Source organism: Lepidochelys kempii, chromosome 5 (genome assembly GCF_965140265.1).
Source record: "Lepidochelys kempii isolate rLepKem1 chromosome 5, rLepKem1.hap2, whole genome shotgun sequence".
Lineage (NCBI taxonomy): Eukaryota > Metazoa > Chordata > Testudines > Cheloniidae > Lepidochelys > Lepidochelys kempii.
In genome coordinates, this window is record NC_133260.1 from 97,456,831 (window position 1) to 97,476,592 (window position 19,762).

Below are 19,762 nucleotides of genomic sequence, written 5' to 3' on the forward strand. Positions count from 1 at the left end.
TTTAAAGGCAAAAATCAAACAAATATACAGTTTGAAATAGATCTGATTAAATCTGATGACAAAGGAACTGATCCTGCATAGGGCTGAGTGGAAACTGAGGGTGTTGTCCATACTCTGGTGTGTTGATTTCAGACTATGGTGATTACTGCAACCCTGCATACGTTTTTATAACGTAAAACATTTCAGTTGTTCTACGTGAGATGGTTCATCTTAACTGAGGCCAATCTGGCCCAAGCTTTAGAGACAGCTATAAATGGTGAGATTAAAGGAGAGTAGCAGCTTGCATTTATTGCTATCCACACACCCCTATCAGTGCACCAATATTTTAAGATCAAGCCCCGAATGTATCCAGAGTGGAACTTTTTTCTCAAAATGCATTTCTTCTATTTTATGAAAATACATCCAACTCTTTTAGGAGAAGGAGGGTTGAAAAAGTATAACTACACATAAGAATAAATTCTATATGGCCAGCTCCTGACTTGATGTAAACTGGCATAGTTCCACTGAAGTCAATGGAGCTGTGCCAGTTAACACTATCTGAGGATCTGGTCCTATCTTCTCAATTATTCCTACATCAGTCATTATAGTAGACTAAAGAAAAGACTAGAACTTTGTAAAAAGTGCAGCTGACTGCAGAGCTCTTCTTTTGAAAGCTGCATATGCTGTAACCCCCCCGGGTTTTACTGACAGTGCCATAGGAAATTGAGCAACAGCTTCTAGGTTGTGGCCCTGCACAATTTCAAAGAAGAAGCTTCTACTCTTTCATTGTAGGAAGTAGGTATTGTCCTTGGGGAATGTGATCAGATGAACCTGCAGGCTTACTCTTTTTTGCTTTATATACTTCAGCCATGCAGGCTCTGATCCACCTTGTAAATAACTTTTTGGATGCTGGGCTTCCTCCCTTGTGCATACAGAATACAAAGAATAGTCTCTCTGCCATTCTGACGTTTGTGATCTGTAAATCTAAGTCTCCATGGCCTTGGGGACATTTTGCCAATATGAATTAAATTCTGTTCACAGGCTTAAAATACAGAAATTGTGACACTGCCTCCTGGTTTCAATGAAAATCAATACTAATGTATACAGAATGAATACAGGAACTTTCATTGGGATTACTATATATTATTATATATATTACTATATTACTATATATTATATATATATATATATATATATATATATTACTATATATTATTATTATATTGGGATTACTATATATGGGGGATCTCAACAAAGACATTGCCCCAGTTCTCTCTTGGACCTTGTGAAAATAAACCCTCTAGAACGGGGGCGGGGAGAGAGAGAGATTAAAGGTCTGTTGGTCCACTGAGCAGTGCATTTAAGTTCAAAGAATTCAAAGATGGTAACAGAGCCTTTGCCTTTATGAAGAGAAAGGAAGTGTCTCTGAAGAACCTTACAACATTAGAGTAAGTAGAGAGACTTTCCCCTGCAATATGACTTCTAATAGCACAGAAAACCACCACTTTAAGAACTCTGTGAGCTAGAAAGTTATCCATACCAAAGAAGAAGAAAATCAAGGACATGTAGAAAACAGTATCTTCTAAACTGAACCAATTGAAAAAAGCTGACCTCCGATTTTTAGTATGCTCTATTATTAGACGTTTTGCTGGAAACTTGCAATGTCCGGATGACCTTTTTGCCTCACTGCTTCCATTTCACTTTCCAAGCAGTGAGTGACAGGCTGCTCTTGGTAAAAATCTGTCTCCTGAAAAATGATGTCAGGCTCTTTGAAATCTCTAAAGGAACATTTATGGCCAAGTCCACCAATTCAGGAAACCTCATCCCCTTTTACAATATGGAAATATTTTTCATTCAACACATAATTAGACTGTGGAACTCATTGCATCACAACTTTTTGGATGCTGGGCTTCCTCATGCTAGCGAGGCCAGGAACTTAGCAAGATTCAAAAAGGTATTGGACAATTGTATGGATAACAAGAATATCCAGAGTGACTATAATTAATCATAATAATTTTTTTGGAAGAGATACCAAACCTCATGCTTAAGTATTTAAACCAATCTCTAACTATTAGAGACCAGGATGAGACTTAATGTGGGGGGAAGATTATCCCATATCTGCCCACCGTTGCGTTCTTATACCTTCCTCTGAAGCATCTGGTATTGACTACTGTCAAAGACAGGCTGCTAGACTAACCTTGCATCTGATCCAGTCTGGCAATTCTTATGTTCCTGTGGAATCAGTAAATTTTCCCAGCCATGCAACTGCATTTTTCTAATATCTTTGCAATCATTAGTAATGAGGAAATATACACAACAGAGATCTGATTGACTTCTAAAGAACAGCACACATTGGTACTCTCTGACAGTCTCTATAACAGTGTAATGATTGGAGATCTTCTGGTTGTGACTGGAGAGCTGTAGCTGGAATTCTTGTTAGGTTTAACCTAAATGTAGCACTCACTCCCACTCTGTCATGGGTACACAAGAAATCATAGTTCTGAAAATGAGTTAACCTAGGAAAGTAAAATCCAAATTTAGACATCTTCCAATGTATTTGGTACATCGGAAATTTGCCAGCTTATGTGCTGAGTTCCACTTTTAAGTGATTGGTGATCCCTTAGATATTTTTGACCAAAGTGAGGTTGGCCAATAAACTCTTTCTTTTTCATGAGTCAGCTTCTGAAAACCAGGAAAGCTTTGAAGGCTGCTTTCATGTCTAACATGTCAATCCATATTATTCTCTTTTGGCCTGATGCTCTGAGCACGTATTATGTAGCTTGGCTCCCAAGCAGAGGACGTCTTTGCTTTTACAGGATAAAATCAATTAGAATTGCAGATCCTGGGCTTTGGTAAGTTGCAGAAGGGAAGCAGTCGCAGTGGCCCCGTATAATGCCTTATAATATCATTTCTATAAAATCAAGACATACTGTTTAGTATGAGGCATCACCATCCATCTGTGCCTGTAAGGGATATAAGTTAGTCATTTTTTCTATTCTTGTCCTCTGGGTTGGGAGGACACCTTCACAGTTAGGATATATGTAAATGCCTCCTTTTCCCAAAGAAATGTCATAGTGTTATCTTGATCTTTCTAAGGATTCTGGGGATGGATATCTGTAAAGCAGGACCTCCACTGTGCCTCCACTATAAACTCCGGCTTTCTGGAATAGCAGAACTATCAACTCTTGACACATGGAGGGATACTGAGAACCGATCTGCCAAGGAAGTTTACAAGTGATCAGGGCCTGAGAAGACTATAAAAGTGTCCAATAAGAAAATGCTATTGATGACTCTTGGCAATAAAAAAAGGGAAAGTGGTATAATCTAAACTACTAACAGGTCCAACCACTTGAACTGTAGAGCTAACAATCCAACAGGTTGCCTTGAATTGCTGAAGGCAGTCACTGGCACTGGGTGATCTGCTAGGAATAGCAGTGTGTTTGCCTCAAGCTGCAGAGAAAAGCATAACAAAACTAGAAGGTTTAGACTAATTTGTGAATAAAGCAAGTATCTCAGTGAAACATGTATGCAAGAATGTGTTAATATGAAATGTAAGCCTTAATGTAACTTATACGTTCCATATTTTACATTATATCTCAGGCGTTCTCAAACTGGGTGTCAAGACCCCTCAGGGAGTCGCAAGGTTCTTACATGTGGGGTCGTGAGCTGTCAGCCTCCACCCCAAACCCCACTTTGCCTCCAGCATTTATAATGGTGTTAAATATATAAAAAAGCATTTTAATTGATGGGGGGAGAGGGGGTTGCACTCAGAGGCTTGCTATGTGAAAGGGGGTCAGTGGTAAAAAAGTTTGAGAATCACTATTATATCTGAACTGAAACCTCTTCACTGTGTTCAAATATTTTAATTGTGAAGTAAAATTACTGCACTCTGGCTCCTAAATAAAATCCATTATAAAATTCCCGAATTACATGCAATTTAGTAAAGCATGCACACAGAAAGCCTTACAAGTCTTATCTATCAATGAACAGTAGTCGCCATTACAAAGTCAACATACCCCTGTGTTACTGCATAGTTGAGTCAGAGACCTTTGCTATTTCCCATTAAAGTATAAGCAGTACTGTGGGTGAATATTACCTAGTTAACAGTGGCCACTGGGTGCTGATTGTATTTATAAGAAATCCCTCTCTGTCTGCTAAGCCCAAATGTATGAAATGAGAGACACAACAAAATTATTTAAGTAGGCATCTTGAAACAATGTGGACATTATTCTATTTGCATGAATAACATTTTCTACAGAATGTCAATGTGAAGGGTGCAAAAGGGAGGGGGAAACCTGTGCCTTATATTAAAGGTGCTTTTTGGTAATATGTTAATTCTCAAGCTAGTTTTCAAAAATAGGACCACTGGCTGCCACATTGCAAGGTCAGCTGCAAAGAAAACATCAGTACTGGGTTTCTAATCTTGAATCTCGTGCTCGTTAATAATACAAAATACATTAAACCTTTCTAAAACAACAAGGCCAGAACTATGCTTTAACTGCTCTGTCAGCACTTACTGGCACTCCCAAAGGTGAGGACTGTGCTCTTTGACAAAAAGACTGCATCCATGTTTAAGTCATTCTTCTAAACGCCTGCAAAGTTTTCTGTTTCAGAATGCAGCACGTAAATAATACATGCCGAGGTCAGTATTTTTAAATAAGAAAAAAATTAAAAGATCTCTGCTGTTGTCTGAGAAATAAACTTAATTTCTTGGGAGCTAGAAACAATCGTAATAATGTGCTATTATTGTAGTGTTCTCATCTGACAGGATCTCAGAACATTTCACAAAATATATAACTTCTGGCACTAGTGAAATTTTTCATCTGAAACTTTTTTTTTGCTGAAAGATGAAGGTTCTGGTCGACCAAAACATTTTGCAAATTTGTGTCAATTTTGGCAAATTATTTCAATCAAAAAAAATTCAGAAATATTGAAACACATCAAATTGTTATCAGAACAAGTCAGCTTTTCAGGCTAGATTCACAAGGCAATTTAGGTGACATTTGCAAAATGGGAGTTGAATCCCCACTTCAGAGCAGGGATTTGGACCTGGGCGTCTCATATCCCAGGAGAATGCCGTAAGTACTGGGCCAATGGCTATGGGGGCAAAAGATGGATGCAGTGCCTCCTGGACCTCCTAGTTTTCATTATCTAGACCTTCATTTCCTTTTACCCTTTTAAAGGTTAAAAATACCCCAAAATAATTTTTTTTCAACTTTTTCAATTCACTGAAAATTCCAAAATTGTTGTTCAAACTGAACCAATTTCCTCCCCCCCCTGTTTTGTTTTGGAATTGACAGAAACCCCCAAAATTATTTATTTGCACAACTCTCTTGACCATGGATGTCCTTGTGCAGTGCACAGGAAGGCATGAAAGGGAGTTGTGCTCCAATGCCAGTGTGAGCAGACGCTATGTTTCGGCTGAAATAAGGGTAAGCACTAGTCTAGATCCACAAAGATATTTAGACTCCTTTCTTCTGTTGAAATCAATGGAAGTTAGGAGCCTAAATACCTCTGTGCATCTGGGACTAAATGTAGACCTCCACACTGAGAAGATGTTCCGTCTATTCTCAACAGCCCATGGTATAAAACAGGTAGTGTCTATATGCAGGCAGAAGGGCTTGTCTGAAGATACATAAGCTTATGTGTGGTTCTCAGCACAACAATGAGGAATATAGCTACAATAGGGAATTATCTCTGACCTTACTCCTGTTATGAGAAAAGAAGAACTCATCAGCTGCGCTGCAGCTCTCTCATTAACGTAGGATCTGTTTTCTCTGGGCTTCTTTTCCTGTTCATCATTTCATAGCTTGCACTTATATGTGCAACAGTCCTGACTCTACTGCAATGTACAGGATCAAGCCCTTATGTATTACAAAATATATAATCACTTCAGTCATTGCTGAAAAGCAGCCACTTCTCGAGAGGAGAATGAGGATTGTTTAATAGTGCACAGCAAAACACAACACAAACAGTCTAGGACAAGAAGAGAAGAAACATTCCATATCCAATTGCACCCGCCAGGGGAATTTAAATAGGCCAGATGTAATTATTTAAACTGGAATCTGAGGAGCACATGGGAGCTAACAACCATCCTCTATAAAAAGGGCTGTGTGTCTTTCATGAATAAAAATGGTTGGGATTTTTTCTCCCTCTCTCTCTTTCAAAACACAGCATCCCAACAACCTTGTGTCCTAACACCTTGCTCAGGCATTGGTTAAGACCTTGCAGTGTGGCAGCCAGGGTTCCTAACTGGAGAACTGCCTCCTGATGAATCATCAACAGCTTGTACTCAGAGTTTCTGAGTACTCTTACCTCACTAATCATCAAAACTAACAAGATTGCAGCTCAAAGTAATTTGGTCAATTAAATCCACCAACTTTACAAGACAAAACTCATCTGTAATCAGTGATTAAAAATGGTATGTCGAGGCTTCCGTTTCAACTTCCGTCATGCCCTAAAAGATGTTTTGGGACACTTATGTGGGATTGTTATGTTCAAAATTAGGAGGATCCTGCAAAAGCCAGGATAAACAGCAATCCTATTTTCTGTGGTTTCTTTTACTCACTAGTCTCCTGTGTTGTATTTCAGCTGATAATGAAGAGGTGAACATTTCTACATTTGACTTTTAACACAGAGGTGAAAATTACTTTACCCATTACCAGCTCCCCAAGCTATCCACTCCTCTAAAGGCGATTTTATGGGTTTTATGCTTTGAGTACACAGTGAAATTGGAGTAGAGTTTAAAAGGCAAAAATGTCATTTAGGTACCTCACTCCCACTGATGGGAATTAGACACACAAGCTACTTTGAAAATCTACCCTGTTATATTCTCAGTAATGACTAAATAGTAAAATAGATTAAAAAGGAAGGCTGAGGCATCTAACAGTCCTTGTAGGTGCTTCAGTCCAATATTTAGGCACCACTGACATTCACAAAACCCCTGCTCAGCTACTCCCTAATCCTGGAAGCATCTAAGTTTCCCTGGTAATGACGCCGAGGGCTAAATTTCTGCCCCATGGCACATGCACCTCAGCCACCTCAGTCCTGACACTGCCAAATTGCTAGGCACCTAACTCATGCCTAAGTCGTGGTGGGATTCAATATCTAGGCATTCCCCCATCTGTTTCACCTCTGGGTCCCAACACAGTAGGTGTGCTCAGAGCACCCCTCCATCTCTGCAAAACAGGGGGTACTACCCCCATTCAGCCCAATAGCCCAGTGCTTAGCACAGTCATCAGGACAGGGGAGACCCAGGTTCAAATCCTTCCTTTTCCTGATGTGGAGCAGGGACTTAGCTGACTGCCTTGATCACTGGGCTATATGGTACTGTAGAGTAGAGCCATGTCTATCTCTCTTGTTGGAGTTGTTCTTTTGTAAGAACTACTTGAAGTGTCACTGGAGTAGGGACTGGAACGGAGGTCTTCCCCCACGTGCCCAGGTGAGTGCCCTTATCCCTGGGTCATAGCATTATTCCTTTCTCTCTCTCTCTGGCTCAAAGAATATTTAACTATTTATACAGAGTGGAACATTTTCAACAGAGTGACTGAGAGATGCCCACCCTAGAATACCCTATAGCCCAGTGGTCATGACTTATCATATGACTTATGATGCAGTCATAAGGGGAGAGCTGGGTTCAAGTCCTTGCTCTACATCAAGCGAAGAAGGCGTTTGAACCTGGGTCTCCTGCATAATGGGTGAGTGCTCTCACCGCTGGGCTCTTTGGTAAAGGGAGGGGTGGCACTGTTACCACCACCTGCTCCTCTTCCTTGTTTTTTATTGAGAAAGGGCTTTTATCTGGTTTGGGCACCTAACTTCAGGAGACAGTCCATAGCTGTGCAACTTGAGTGAAGGGAGCCACCTTCCTTCAATCCAGATTTAGGCATCTAATTTCCTTTGAGGAGTGGGGCTTAGGCCATGCCCCTCTCCTCGGTGTTTCCTACTGGTTAATTTAGGTGGCTCCTCACTCAGCATGTTGACTTCTGTGAATTTATTTTTTAGGTGCCTAACTTTCCCTATGCATTGTCTGGGGCACCTGGATGCCTAACTGAGGGCTATGAATTCCACTAGGCAGCAGGGGGCCTATGAGTTGGGAAATCCCTTTTATTAATCTCACCTTAAAATTTTAGGAATAAGACTAGTATGCAGGATGATGTATCCTCTTTCTGGGATAAATAGTGAATCAGTAGTGCTGCTGTTATACTGTATAAATCATATTCAGTAGAAGACTTAAAAATGAATTTCAGGGTAGCCACCACTTCTCGGGTTGAATTTTCATGTAATCAGTAAGAGGACTTTTTCTTTTAAACCTCCTACTTCAGGGCTTAAGCCAGGCTCTAAATATTAGAGACCAGGATGAGACCTAATATGGGGGAGAGATTACCCCACATCTGCCTGCTGTGGGGTTCTTACATCTTCCTCTGAAACATCTGGTGCCAGCCACTGTCAGAGACAAGATACTGAACTAGATGGACGTTGGGTCTGACAATTCTTATGTTCCATCAGAAGTTTTTCAGTTTGTTGCCATTGGGAGTTTTATTCCCCCTCCACATGAGGTCTTTTGTGCAGGGTCCTATTGGAATGTCAGTCTAACAGAAGAGAAGGATGCCCTATAAGTGAAAAAAATCAACTGATAGGGCATCCCTACTGAGATATCTGAATTAATCTGTCTGGACAGGGATCGGCATTGGAGGGAAGGAGGGCAGTTCACTGAATATCTCTGCAGCAATCACAGAAAATGGTTCATCCTTTTATAAAAATGCTCATGGAACAAGCTAGCTGCAATGCACATAATTAAAACCCAAACTCAACATGAAGCTATATGAAAACAGAGATAAATTCTAAGTAGTAAAATAATAATAAAATCTTATGCTGACATAATGCTGGTCAGCCCAAAAGATCACAAAGCACTTTACAAGCTATAGGGTAATATTTGGAAATCACTGCAACCAACACAGAAATGCTGCCATCTCTGGGATGGATTAAGATAGCTATTTAATACCATCAGATACACCACACAGCAGCTCAAGACAGGAAATAAAAGTTACTCTGTGTATTAAAACCTCATGGGATATTTAGTTAGTTAGGTGGAATGAAACTACCCAAATTCAGGTGTGGCTAGGACTCTAGGGCTAAAGCCCCTACTCTTGCAAAATGAGTCATGGACTCTCTAATGGCCACAAGGGGTACAGGCAGAGGTGAAAGTAAGCCGGTCCGGTCCGGTCCGGCGTACCGGCAAGAGCCAGTATGCCATGCTGGACCGGACTGGCTTCCCCCAGACTGGCGCTTTAAAGGGCCCTGCGCTCTCTGCAGCAGCCAGAGCCCCAGGCTCTTTAAAGCACCTCCGGAGCCCTGCCGCTATCCCAGGGGCTCTGGCAGCGGGGTTTGGGGGGCCCTTTAAAGCGCTGTCCAAACCCCGCTGCTGGAGCCCCGGGGTAGCGGTGGCAGGGCTCTGGCAGTTATTTAAAGGGCTCCCTTTAAATTGCCCAAGAGCCCCAGGGCTCCCAGCCGCCTCTGCAGCTGGTAGCTCTGGGGGTGATTTAAAGGCCCCGGGGCTCCCAGCCACAGCCGGAGCCCTGGGGCCTTTAAATCTTGATTTAAAGGGCCCGGCCCACCTCTTCCAGTGGAGGCCATGCCCCTTCCGATCGAGGCCATGCCCCCTTCTCAGGACTCCAGAGTAACGGTAAGTCCTTTAAGTTACTTTCACCTCTGGGTACAGGCCCTCAGTTTAACATTTTATCCAACAAACAGTATCCTGTCATTGTCCAGTGCTGAAGCATTGAATAAAAGAGAAGGGAGCCACCCACTGAATCAGCAACACAATTTCCTGCCACATAGTATTAAAGTGTAATGGCTTTATCAGAAGTCTTATGTAAGGAAAGCTCATCTGATTTACAGGAAACTGGAAGTCAGAAAGTGTAAACTGAAAGTAAGACTGGAGGGTGCAGAGACCACTGACAGAACCTAAGTGTTACTGGAATTTTTTCATGGAGGTGACATCTGATATCCCTTTTGGGTGGAAAAAGTTTTATAGATACCATCTTCAAGGAATTAGAGATGAATTTTATTTTAAAAAGGGATGGGAAGATATGATTTTGTACATCTTAACTTAGGACAGAGTCCATGAAAGTTGTCAAGAAAAAAATAGTGCATTTTCCTGATAGGCAAATATACATGTTTCCAGATATGTCTTAGATCATCCAGATTGGAAAGTACAAGTTTACTGAAGGAAATGTACTTTGCCTACACAATGAATGCCTGCAATTCTTTATCCATGCTAAGTTTTGATTGTTCTTGGATGGGATAAAAGACATATCCTCTGATGAAGCTAATAAAATAATTAGATGCAAATTTGGCATCTCCTAATGAGATATGGTAGATGATAAAATGCAAGAATCCAAAGAGGATGGCATAATCAAAAATACTGTTCTCTAGATTTCTAATTCTGATACTTGTGTGATCCCTAATTGAAAGTACAAGACATTCCTTTCTAGGTCCTGAAAATGAGAACATAATTTGTTAGAAAAAGTTAAATGAAGGTTACAGTAGAACAATCATATTTTATCAAAGTAAAGTACTAAGATACTTCCACTGTACTCTTAAATGCTGCACTATATTCATATTATAATTGTCAAAAATGGCATCTCAATTAAAATGTGTTAATGGTATAGTAAACCTTAGTCTGCTAATAGTGACCTTTTATCCATTATTCTTTTCATTTAAAATGCTCTTTTTGAGGAAAGAAAATGTATACATCTTTTTACTGGCTATCCCTTTCCACAGTTCTCATGCATAATGCAATTGCTATAATTTTCTGCACCTCAAAAGTGCAGTCATTTCCCATAACTACACAGAGAGAAGGAAAATGACCTGAATTCAAAGTACCGTGCAAGAAAGAAAGACCTTACTAACATAGCTCTTATTACTTAAAATGACAGTGGATAACAAGGGACAGCACATGCATTTTCATTTCAGATGGTTATATCTTACTTATTATCCAACTCCAGCTTAATGTTTTCTTGGACACTAATGATTTCCGATCATGCAACTCAAAAGATCCAGTGGAAGCTGTAATATTGGCCCACTGAAAAGTATCCAGCAAGGCACTGGGAAACACAATAATTCCAGAAACCAAGTACAGAGCCATGTCACAGTTGCAGCCCACAATAATGTGCGCTTATTGGGTGTAACATTAGTAGGTACATCCAAGAGGGCAAAAGGGACTTAAAAAACAGCTGCAGCTGTTGGACTGAATTCCCATTGCTCTTACTGTTCCACTTAAGGTTGCTAAGCAAAACAGTTATTAAGTCTCAAACATTTTGCTTTGGAGAACAAAATTGGGGAAAAAAAATGTCAGAGAAGCTGTTATAATTAACCAGTAAAATTGCAAAAAATTGAGCAATGAAAAACAGATGTTTTCAATATGTCTACCTGAAACCTTTTATAACAAAGTTCTCTCTCCACCTCATCGATCTAATGCTTTAATTGGCAGACAGTAAAGTCTGATGGGAAAATAATGGTCTTTTAAATACCTGGGAACCAAAAGCAAATTAAGTTAGCACAGTGTAAAAGGCAAGTAATTACATAATGTCAATCCTGTTTTATACAGTTGAGTCTTTAAACAGCATGCTAAGAAAGGACATGTCTAGAAGAAAATATGAATCCTCTTTCTTCAGGTGACTCCTGTACTCTTTTCTCAATAACAAATTGGGATTATTACACCTAACAGCAGGCTCTTAGGTTAAGGGTTTCTCAAATGCTGCTGCTAGCTCCATTAGTTTATGTGTATTTAAAGTTTTCTCTCCCTCCTGTCAATTTCAAATGTCAACAGCCGTTGATGAGACTACTGTCTTCATTGAGCAACTTGATTCCGTGTGAAAGAAAAATCTCTGCTATTTCAGTGAAAAATGTGACTCTCCCTTATGTAAAACAATAGGACCAAAAATGAAAAAGACATATTGGTGGCAATCTTGAGCAGGGGTGGGCAAACTACAGCCTGCGGGCCACATCCGGCCCACAGGACCGTCTTGCCCGGCCCCTGATCTCCCGGCCGGGGAGGCTAGTCACCAGCCCCTCCCCCGCTGTACCTCCTCCCCTGCAGCCTCAGCGCAGCGTGGGGGCAGCGTGACTTGTGCCCGCCCACCTCCCAGGCTTTCAAATAAGCCTGTCCTGCCACTCTGAGCAGCCTGGTAAGGGTAAAGGGATGGGGGTGGGGGAAGGAGGTCCTGGGGGGCAGTCAGGGGACAGGGGGCAGCTGGATGGAGTGGAGGTTCCGGGGGGGGCGGTCAGAAGACAGGGAGCAGGGGGGGTTGGATAAGGGGTTGGGTCCTGGGGGAGCAGTTAGGGACGGGGTCCTGAAAGGGGACGGTCAGGGGACAAGGAGTGGGAGAGGAATGGATGGGTCGGGGGTCCCAGGGGGCCTGTCAGGGGGCAGGGGTGCAGACAGGGGTTGGGGCAGTCAGGGGACAGGGAGCAGGCAGGGTTGGGTAAGGGTGGGGTCCTGGGGGGGACGATTAGGAGATGGGGGTCCCGAGAGGGAGAGGTCATGGGACAAGGAGTGGGGGGGGCGGGTTTTGGATGGGTCAGGGGTTCTGAGGGGGGAAGTCAGGGGGCGGATATGGGGTGCGGGCCAGGCTGTTTGGGGAGGCACAGCCTTCCCTACCTGGCCCTCCATACTGTTTCGCACTCCTGATGTGGCCCATGGGCCAAAAAGTTTGCCCACCCCTGAGATACACTATAGTACTGGCACGGTCTTATTCAGGAAACTACCAGAGATTTATCCAAATACAGACAAATAACTGATCATAAAAATGAACAGTGTTTTAGACAGCTCACGTCTCAGCTCTTCACAGTGTTTTTGCACTTTTTGGTCCCTTGCCTCTGCTGCATTGGTGCTGAAACTTGTTCACACAACACACTCACTGCCTTAGCAGGACCTCATTTACTAGTGAACACGCTAAGAAGTGTCTTGAAAAGAGGGGTTGAAGTGACAGGGGCCAGAGCTTACTGCCTTTTTCCTGGTTTCAGAGCAGCAGCCGTGTTAGTCTGTATCTGCAAAAAGAAAAGGAGGACTTGTGGAGCCTTAGAGACTAACCAATTTATTTGAGCATCAGCTTTTGTGAGCTACAGCTCACTTCATTGGATGCATTTTTCCTTTAATTTAGGATCCCATGATCTTCAACTATTCTAAACAACAAGGTGGTGCTTTACGGTTCCCCAGGAATGTGTTGTGCTTGTTTAAACTGGGTGCTGTGCATTTGCAAACCTTTATCCTTACATTGTCCCCGGTGCAGTGATTACTCAATAGTAATTACTTATCTCCATTCTGTGGTGACAACACTAGAAGAGAGGAGATCATCCTTGTCTGCAATGACAGTGGTTACTTAGGTTAGGTATATTATGATTATGTGTATAGTACAAATAATCTCAGTGCCCTCTACCAGACCAGAGTGCCTGAGTATGAAGGAGTCATGACAGGATCCCAGATACTAGGCTGCTGCATATGTGAACATCTGCTTGAAATTGTAAACTGCTATTATAGACAAGAAGTAGGTGAATTTTCTTTTTTGTAAGCAGCATTTTATTACTTGGGTGGCTTCAGGGGGACATGATACCCAGGACAAACAGGAACTATGCCATTGTATAGACCTCCTGCATGGTTTGCTGTTACTTCTCTTTGTCCCTTGGACAATGGATACATTCGCTGATCCTACAGGGAAATGCTTAAAGAATTAATCTAGGGAAGTATATGCAGGTAACTGACTACACAGTGTCTCAAAGGATTCCAAGGGTCATGGTGGCCTTCACAGAAATTGGAAGGACATGCCTCTGCTGAGTCTGGCTCTCCAATCCATCTTTTAGTTCCCTGAAGAGAGTACGGAATGCCAGCTTCTTTCCCTGCTTCTTTCCCTTCTTTCCAGGACCAGGAATCATAGAATTGGAAGGGACCTCGAGAGGTCATCTAATACAATCCCCTGCACTCAAGGCAGGACTAAGTATTATCTAGACTGGGGTCTGCAACCTTTCAGAAGTGGTGTGCCTAGTCTTCATTTATTCACTCTAATTTAAGGTTTCTCATGCCAGTAATACATTTTAATGTTTTTAGAAGGTCTCTCTCTCTAAGTCTATATTATATAACTAAACTATTGTTGTATGTAAAGTAAACAAGGTTTTAAAAATGTTTAAGAAGCTTCATTTAAAATTAAATTAAAATGCAGATCTTATCAGTTTAGTGCAGTGGTTCTTAACCTGGGATGCACGCACCCCCTGGGGATGAGAGATGCCCTTTCCAGGGTTGCAAGACATGCGAGATTTGTTTAGAAGGTAAATCATCGAAAACAAATTAAGCACAGGCACATAAGTACAACTACTTTGTTTCATCAAACCTATGTATTTATTAACATTATACATTTTTTAACGATTACTGTAATATACAAACTTTTAAATTTTTTAAGTTTTCAAGTTTTTAAGCTAATTGTAGTGTAATTTTTGATAAGAACTGCAGAGCGCTGGGCCCAGGCCAGAAGCAGATCCCTGGGCTGGCTGCTGGTACCCCAAGCCGGAAGGAGGGCTGAGCAGGGCCGGAGGCCCGGACCCCTTCTGGCAGGGGGCTGGGTGGCTGGAACCCCAGACCAGCAGCAAGGTGAGCAGGGCCAGCGGCTGGCCGGCAGCAGACTGAGTGGGGCAGATGGCCGGGACCCCGGCTGGCAAGGGGCTGGCAGCCAGAACTCCAGACCATCAGTGGGCTGAGTGGGGCCAGCGGACAGAACCCCAGACTGGCGGCGGACTGAGCCGCTCAGCCCCCTGCCGGTCTGGGGTTCTGTCCATCGGCTCCTGCCAGCTGGGGTCCCAGCCGCCAGCCCCGCTGCTGGTCTGAGGTTCTATTCACCCAGGCAGGCAGTGGGCTGAGCGGGGCTGGCGGCTGGGACCCCAGCTGGCAGCAGCGTGGCAGTAAAAATTGGCACGCGTGCCGCAGGTTGCCGACCCCTGATCTATACCATCCCTGACAGGTGTTTGTCCATCCTGCTCTTAAAAATCCCCAGTGATGAAGATTCCACCACCTCCCTAGGCAATTTATTCCAGTGCTTAACCACCCTGACAGTTAGGAAGTTTTTCCTAATGTCCAATCTAAACTTGCTGCAATTTAAGCCCATTGCTTCTTGTCCTAGCCTCAGAGGTTAAGAACAACCATTTTTCTCCCTCCTCCTTGTAACAACCTTTTATGTACTTGAAAACTGTTATGTCCCCTCTCAGTCTCTCCAGACTAAACAAACCCAATCTTTTCAATCTTCCCTCATAGATCATGTTTTCTAGATCTTTAATAATTTTTGTTGCTCTTCTCTGGACTTTCTCCAAATGTCCACATCTTTCCTGAAATGTGGCACCCAGAACTGCACACAATACACCAGTTGAGGCCTAATCAGCATGGAGTAGAGCGGAAGAATTACTTCTCGTGTCTCGTTTACAACACTCTTGCTAATACATCCCAGAATGATGTTTACTTTTTTTGCAGCAATGTTACACTGTTGACTCATATTTAGTTGTGATCCACTATGACCCAGATCCCTTTCTGCAGCACTCCTTCCTTGGCAGTCATTTCCCATTTTGTATGTGTGCAACTGATTGTGCCTTCCTATATGGAGTACTTTGCATTTGTCCTCATTGAATTTCATCCTATTTACTTCAGACCATTTCTCTAGTTTGTCCAGATCATTTTGAATTATAATCCTATCCTGCAAAGCACTTGCAACCCCTCCCAACTTGGTATCGTCCGCAAACTTTATAAGTGTACTCTTTATGCCATTATCTAAAGCAGTGGTTCCCAGACTTGTTCCGCCGCTTGTGCAGGGAAAGCCCATGTTGGGCCGAGCCGGTTTGTTTACCTGCCGCGTCTGCAGGTTCAGCCGATGGCGGTTCCCAGTGGCCGCGGTTTGCTGCTCCAGGCCAATGGGAGCTGCTGGAAGTGGTGCGGGCCGAGGGACGTATTGGCCGCCGCTTCCAGCAGCCTCCATTGGCCTGGAGCAGCGAAACGTGGCCACTGGGAGCCGTGATCTGCCGAACCTGTGGATGCAGCAGGTAAACAAACTGGCCCGGCCCGCCAGGGGCTTTCCCTGCACAAGCGGCGGAACAAGTTTGAGAACCACTGATCTAAATCATTGATGAAGATATAGAACAGAACTGGACCCAGAACCAATCCCTGCGGGACCCCACTCATTATGCCCTTCCAGCATGACTATGAACCACTGATAACTTCTCTCTGGGAACAATTTTCCAACAAGTTATGCACCCACCTTATAGTAGCTCCATCTAGGTTGTATTTCCCTAATTTGTTTATGGGAAGGTCATGTGAGACAGTATCAAAAGCCTTACTAAAGTCAAGATATACCACATCTACCGCTTCCTCGCTATCCACAAGGCTTGTTACCCTGTCAAAGAAAGCTATCAGGTTGGTTTGACACGACTTGCTCTTGACAAATCTTGACTATTATTTATCACCTTATTATCTTTGTACTGGTTTGTACAAAGGTATAACAAATTAGGTGTTTGCAAACTGATTGCTTAATTATTTGTTCCATTATCTTTCCAGGTACAGAAGTTAAGCTGACAGGTCTGTAATTCCTTGGGTAGTCCTTATTTCCCTTTTATAGATGGACATTATATTTGCCCTTTTCCAGTCTTCTGGAATGTTTCCAGTCTTCCATGACTTTTCAAAGATAATTGCTAATGGCTCAGATATCTCCTCAGTTAGCTCCTTGAGTATTTTAGGATGCATTTCATCAGCCCCTGGTGATTTGAAGTCATCTAACTTGTCTAAGTAATTTTTGACTTGTTCTTTCCCTATTTTAGACTGATCCTACTTTATTTTCACTGGCATTCACTATGTTAGACGTCCAATTGCCACCAACCGTCTTGGTGAAAACCGAAACAGAGAAATCATTAAGCACCTCTGCCATTTCCACATTTTCTGTTATTGTCTTTCTCTCCTCATTGAGTAATGGGCCTACTCTGTCCTTGGTCTTCCTCTTGCTTCTAATGTATTTGTAGAATGTTTTCTTGTTACCCTTCATGTCCCTTGCTAGTTTCATCGTGTTTTGTGCCTTGGCTTTTCTAATTTTGTCCCTACATACTTGTGCTATTTGTTTATATTCATCCTTCGTAATTTGACCGAGTTTCCACTTTTTGTAGGACTCTTTTTTGAGTTTTAGATCATTGAAGATCTCCTGGTTAAACCAGGATGGTCTCTTGCCATACTTCCAATCTTTCCTACCTAATGAGATAGTTTGCTCTTGTGCCCTTAATAATGTCTCTTTGAAAAACTGCCAGCTGTCTTCAATTGTTTTTCCCCTTAGATTTGCTTCCCATGGGATTTTACCTACCAACTCCCTGAGTTTGCTAAAGTCTGTCTTCTTGAAATCCATTGTCTTTATTGTGCTCTTCTCCCTCCTACTGTTCCTTAAAATCGTGAACTCTACCATTTCATGATCACTTTCACCCAAGCTGCCTTCCACTTTCAAATTCTCAACCAGTGCTTCCCTATTTGTCAAAATCAGATCTAGGACAGCCACTAGCAGCTTTCTCCACCTTCTGAAATAAAAAATTGTCTCCAATTCATTCCAAGAACTTGTTGGATAATCTGTGCCCTGCTGTGTTATTTTCCCAACAGATATCTGGGTAGTTGAAGTCCTCCATCACCACCAAGTCCTGTGCTTTGGATGATGTTGTTAGTTGTTTAAAAAAAGCCTCATCCACCTCTTCTTCCTGGTTTGATCATCTGTAGTAGACCCCTACCCGGACATCACCCTTGTTTTTTACCCCTTTTATTCTTACCCAGAGACTTTCAACAAGTCTATCTCTTATTTCTAGCTCAACCTAATTCCAAGTGTATACATTTTTAATATATAAGGCAACACCTCCTCCCTTTTTTCCTGCCTGTCCTTCCTGAGCAAGCTGTATTCTTCTATACCAATATTCCAGTCATGCGTATTATCCCATCGAGTCTCCGTGATGCCATTTATGTCATAGTTGTGTTTATTTACTAGCATTTCAAGTCCTTCCTGCTTATTTCCCACACTTCTCGCATTAGTATACAGACATCTAAGATACTGATTTGATTTCCCTCCCTCCTGAAGTTCTGTCTTGTCTCTCCCTTTTTTTTCTGCTATAACAGCCCATGCTCCCCCCAGATTCTGACCCTTCTCCCAGGTCTTCATGTTTTTGACTTACCTGTGGGCTTTGGTCACCTGCCCCACTGAACCTAGTTTATAGCCCTCCTCATTAGGTTAGCTAGTCTGTAGCCAAATATGCTCTTCCCTATAGCAAGAAGGTGGCTTGTGGACTCTACCTCTGAGTTAGGGCCCTTAGTCTTTTCTTTCCTTCTCTCGCTCTCCTCTTCCTCATCTGCCTTAGAATTAATAGGTCCAGCACTGCTGCTTGCTCCTCAGTCCCATTCCCAAGGTTCCATCTGCCATCCCTTCCCATCAGCTCCACAAAACTCAGGCTATTTCCTCCTCCAATCCCCGGGCTCTCTCCTCTTCCCTTTTTTTCAAAGCTCCTCTCTACACTCAGAAAATTGTCTCTCTCCAATACAAGTAGTGTGTATATATATATGGGTTCCTTTCCTCAAATTTTGCCTCTTTGACCCAGAGTGAGTTACGTAGCAGAAGAATAGAGGGCTGATGGGAGACTTTCTCCATCTACGTTCCACCTGCCAAAACGACATCTACTTTGTGTGTGCTTAATCCAGCCTCAGTGCACCTCATGCAATTCTGAAAGAAGATTGTGCACACTAACCTCAGGGGCTATTCCCTCTACACTGCCCATTCTGTGGTGTGCGCATGATCAGTGCATTACCACCAGCCTGGATATCCATGCAATTGTAGCTCTTGATTGCACATTGTGAGTTAGCCTGCACAAGATTTTGGAAATTTGGCCCTTAAAGTATCTGATCCTCTTTTGTTGCTTCTAACATATAACTACTGTATCACAGCTAAGGTCTTGTAATATTGCACTATTTCAGAAAATATTCTTAGTAAACACTTCCAGATGAAATTTTATGACATGCAAGGCCACTGGAAACCATGGGGAAAATAACAACAGAATACCTAAAGAGGTCAGAAATGCAAGGCCATTGTCATCTGCTTGTGGTGCATTAGTAATAAAAATGCATTATCTGCCCACTTGAGGAACTAGTGATATGAATATATTCTGGAACAGAATATATTTGGCTTCCCAACACCATTTGCTTTTAGTGAAAAACAGTTCAAGACAACCATACATAAAATGAACAATAATAAATTATTTCAAGAATTGTACAAGACATTTGCCAGTCCAGTAGAATGCTATATTTACTAAACAGGCATAATTAAAGAAAATAATTATGGATTGCATGTAATGTTGGTCAAGTTACATTTTGCTTGTTACTGTTCTATTGACCTTATGTTAGAAATTGTCCAGAATGATAAATTTGCTGTGAAAAGAAAATCAAATGGTTTGAATCCTTTCCCTTTGTCAACTTTACAGCAATGTGAACCAATCAACAAAACAATTGCTCTCTAACAGTGAACTAGATTTAATTGAAATTTAAATATCAGTTATTGGTATATGGAAGAAATGATCCTGGCTCATTACTAGCAGAAACTATTCTGTGGTAAGTCAAGATGTTTCTGCTGTTTACCACCTCAGAGGTTTATAATGAACAATGTAAACTAATTCAATTGCATGCACAAATTACTCCATAGTGATTGGCCTCTGACAGGGTTCAAGGGTTCAATCAAGTATAGCTTTC

At 42.2% G+C, this 19,762-nt stretch overlaps 2 protein-coding genes across 2 annotated transcripts in view; both read right to left on the minus strand.

The window, feature by feature from the left end:
* Window positions 1-19,762, minus strand: part of RORB (RAR related orphan receptor B) — a 207,928-nt gene that overhangs the window by 82,412 nt on the left and 105,754 nt on the right. The window lies entirely within an intron of this gene.
* Window positions 10,222-19,762, minus strand: part of LOC140911727 (uncharacterized) — a 35,881-nt gene continuing 26,340 nt past the window's right edge. Inside the window, exon 3 of the mRNA XM_073345343.1 lies at window positions 10,222-10,475. Within this exon, the coding sequence (XP_073201444.1) occupies window positions 10,222-10,475 (254 nt within the window). The remainder of the gene's footprint in view (window positions 10,476-19,762) is intronic.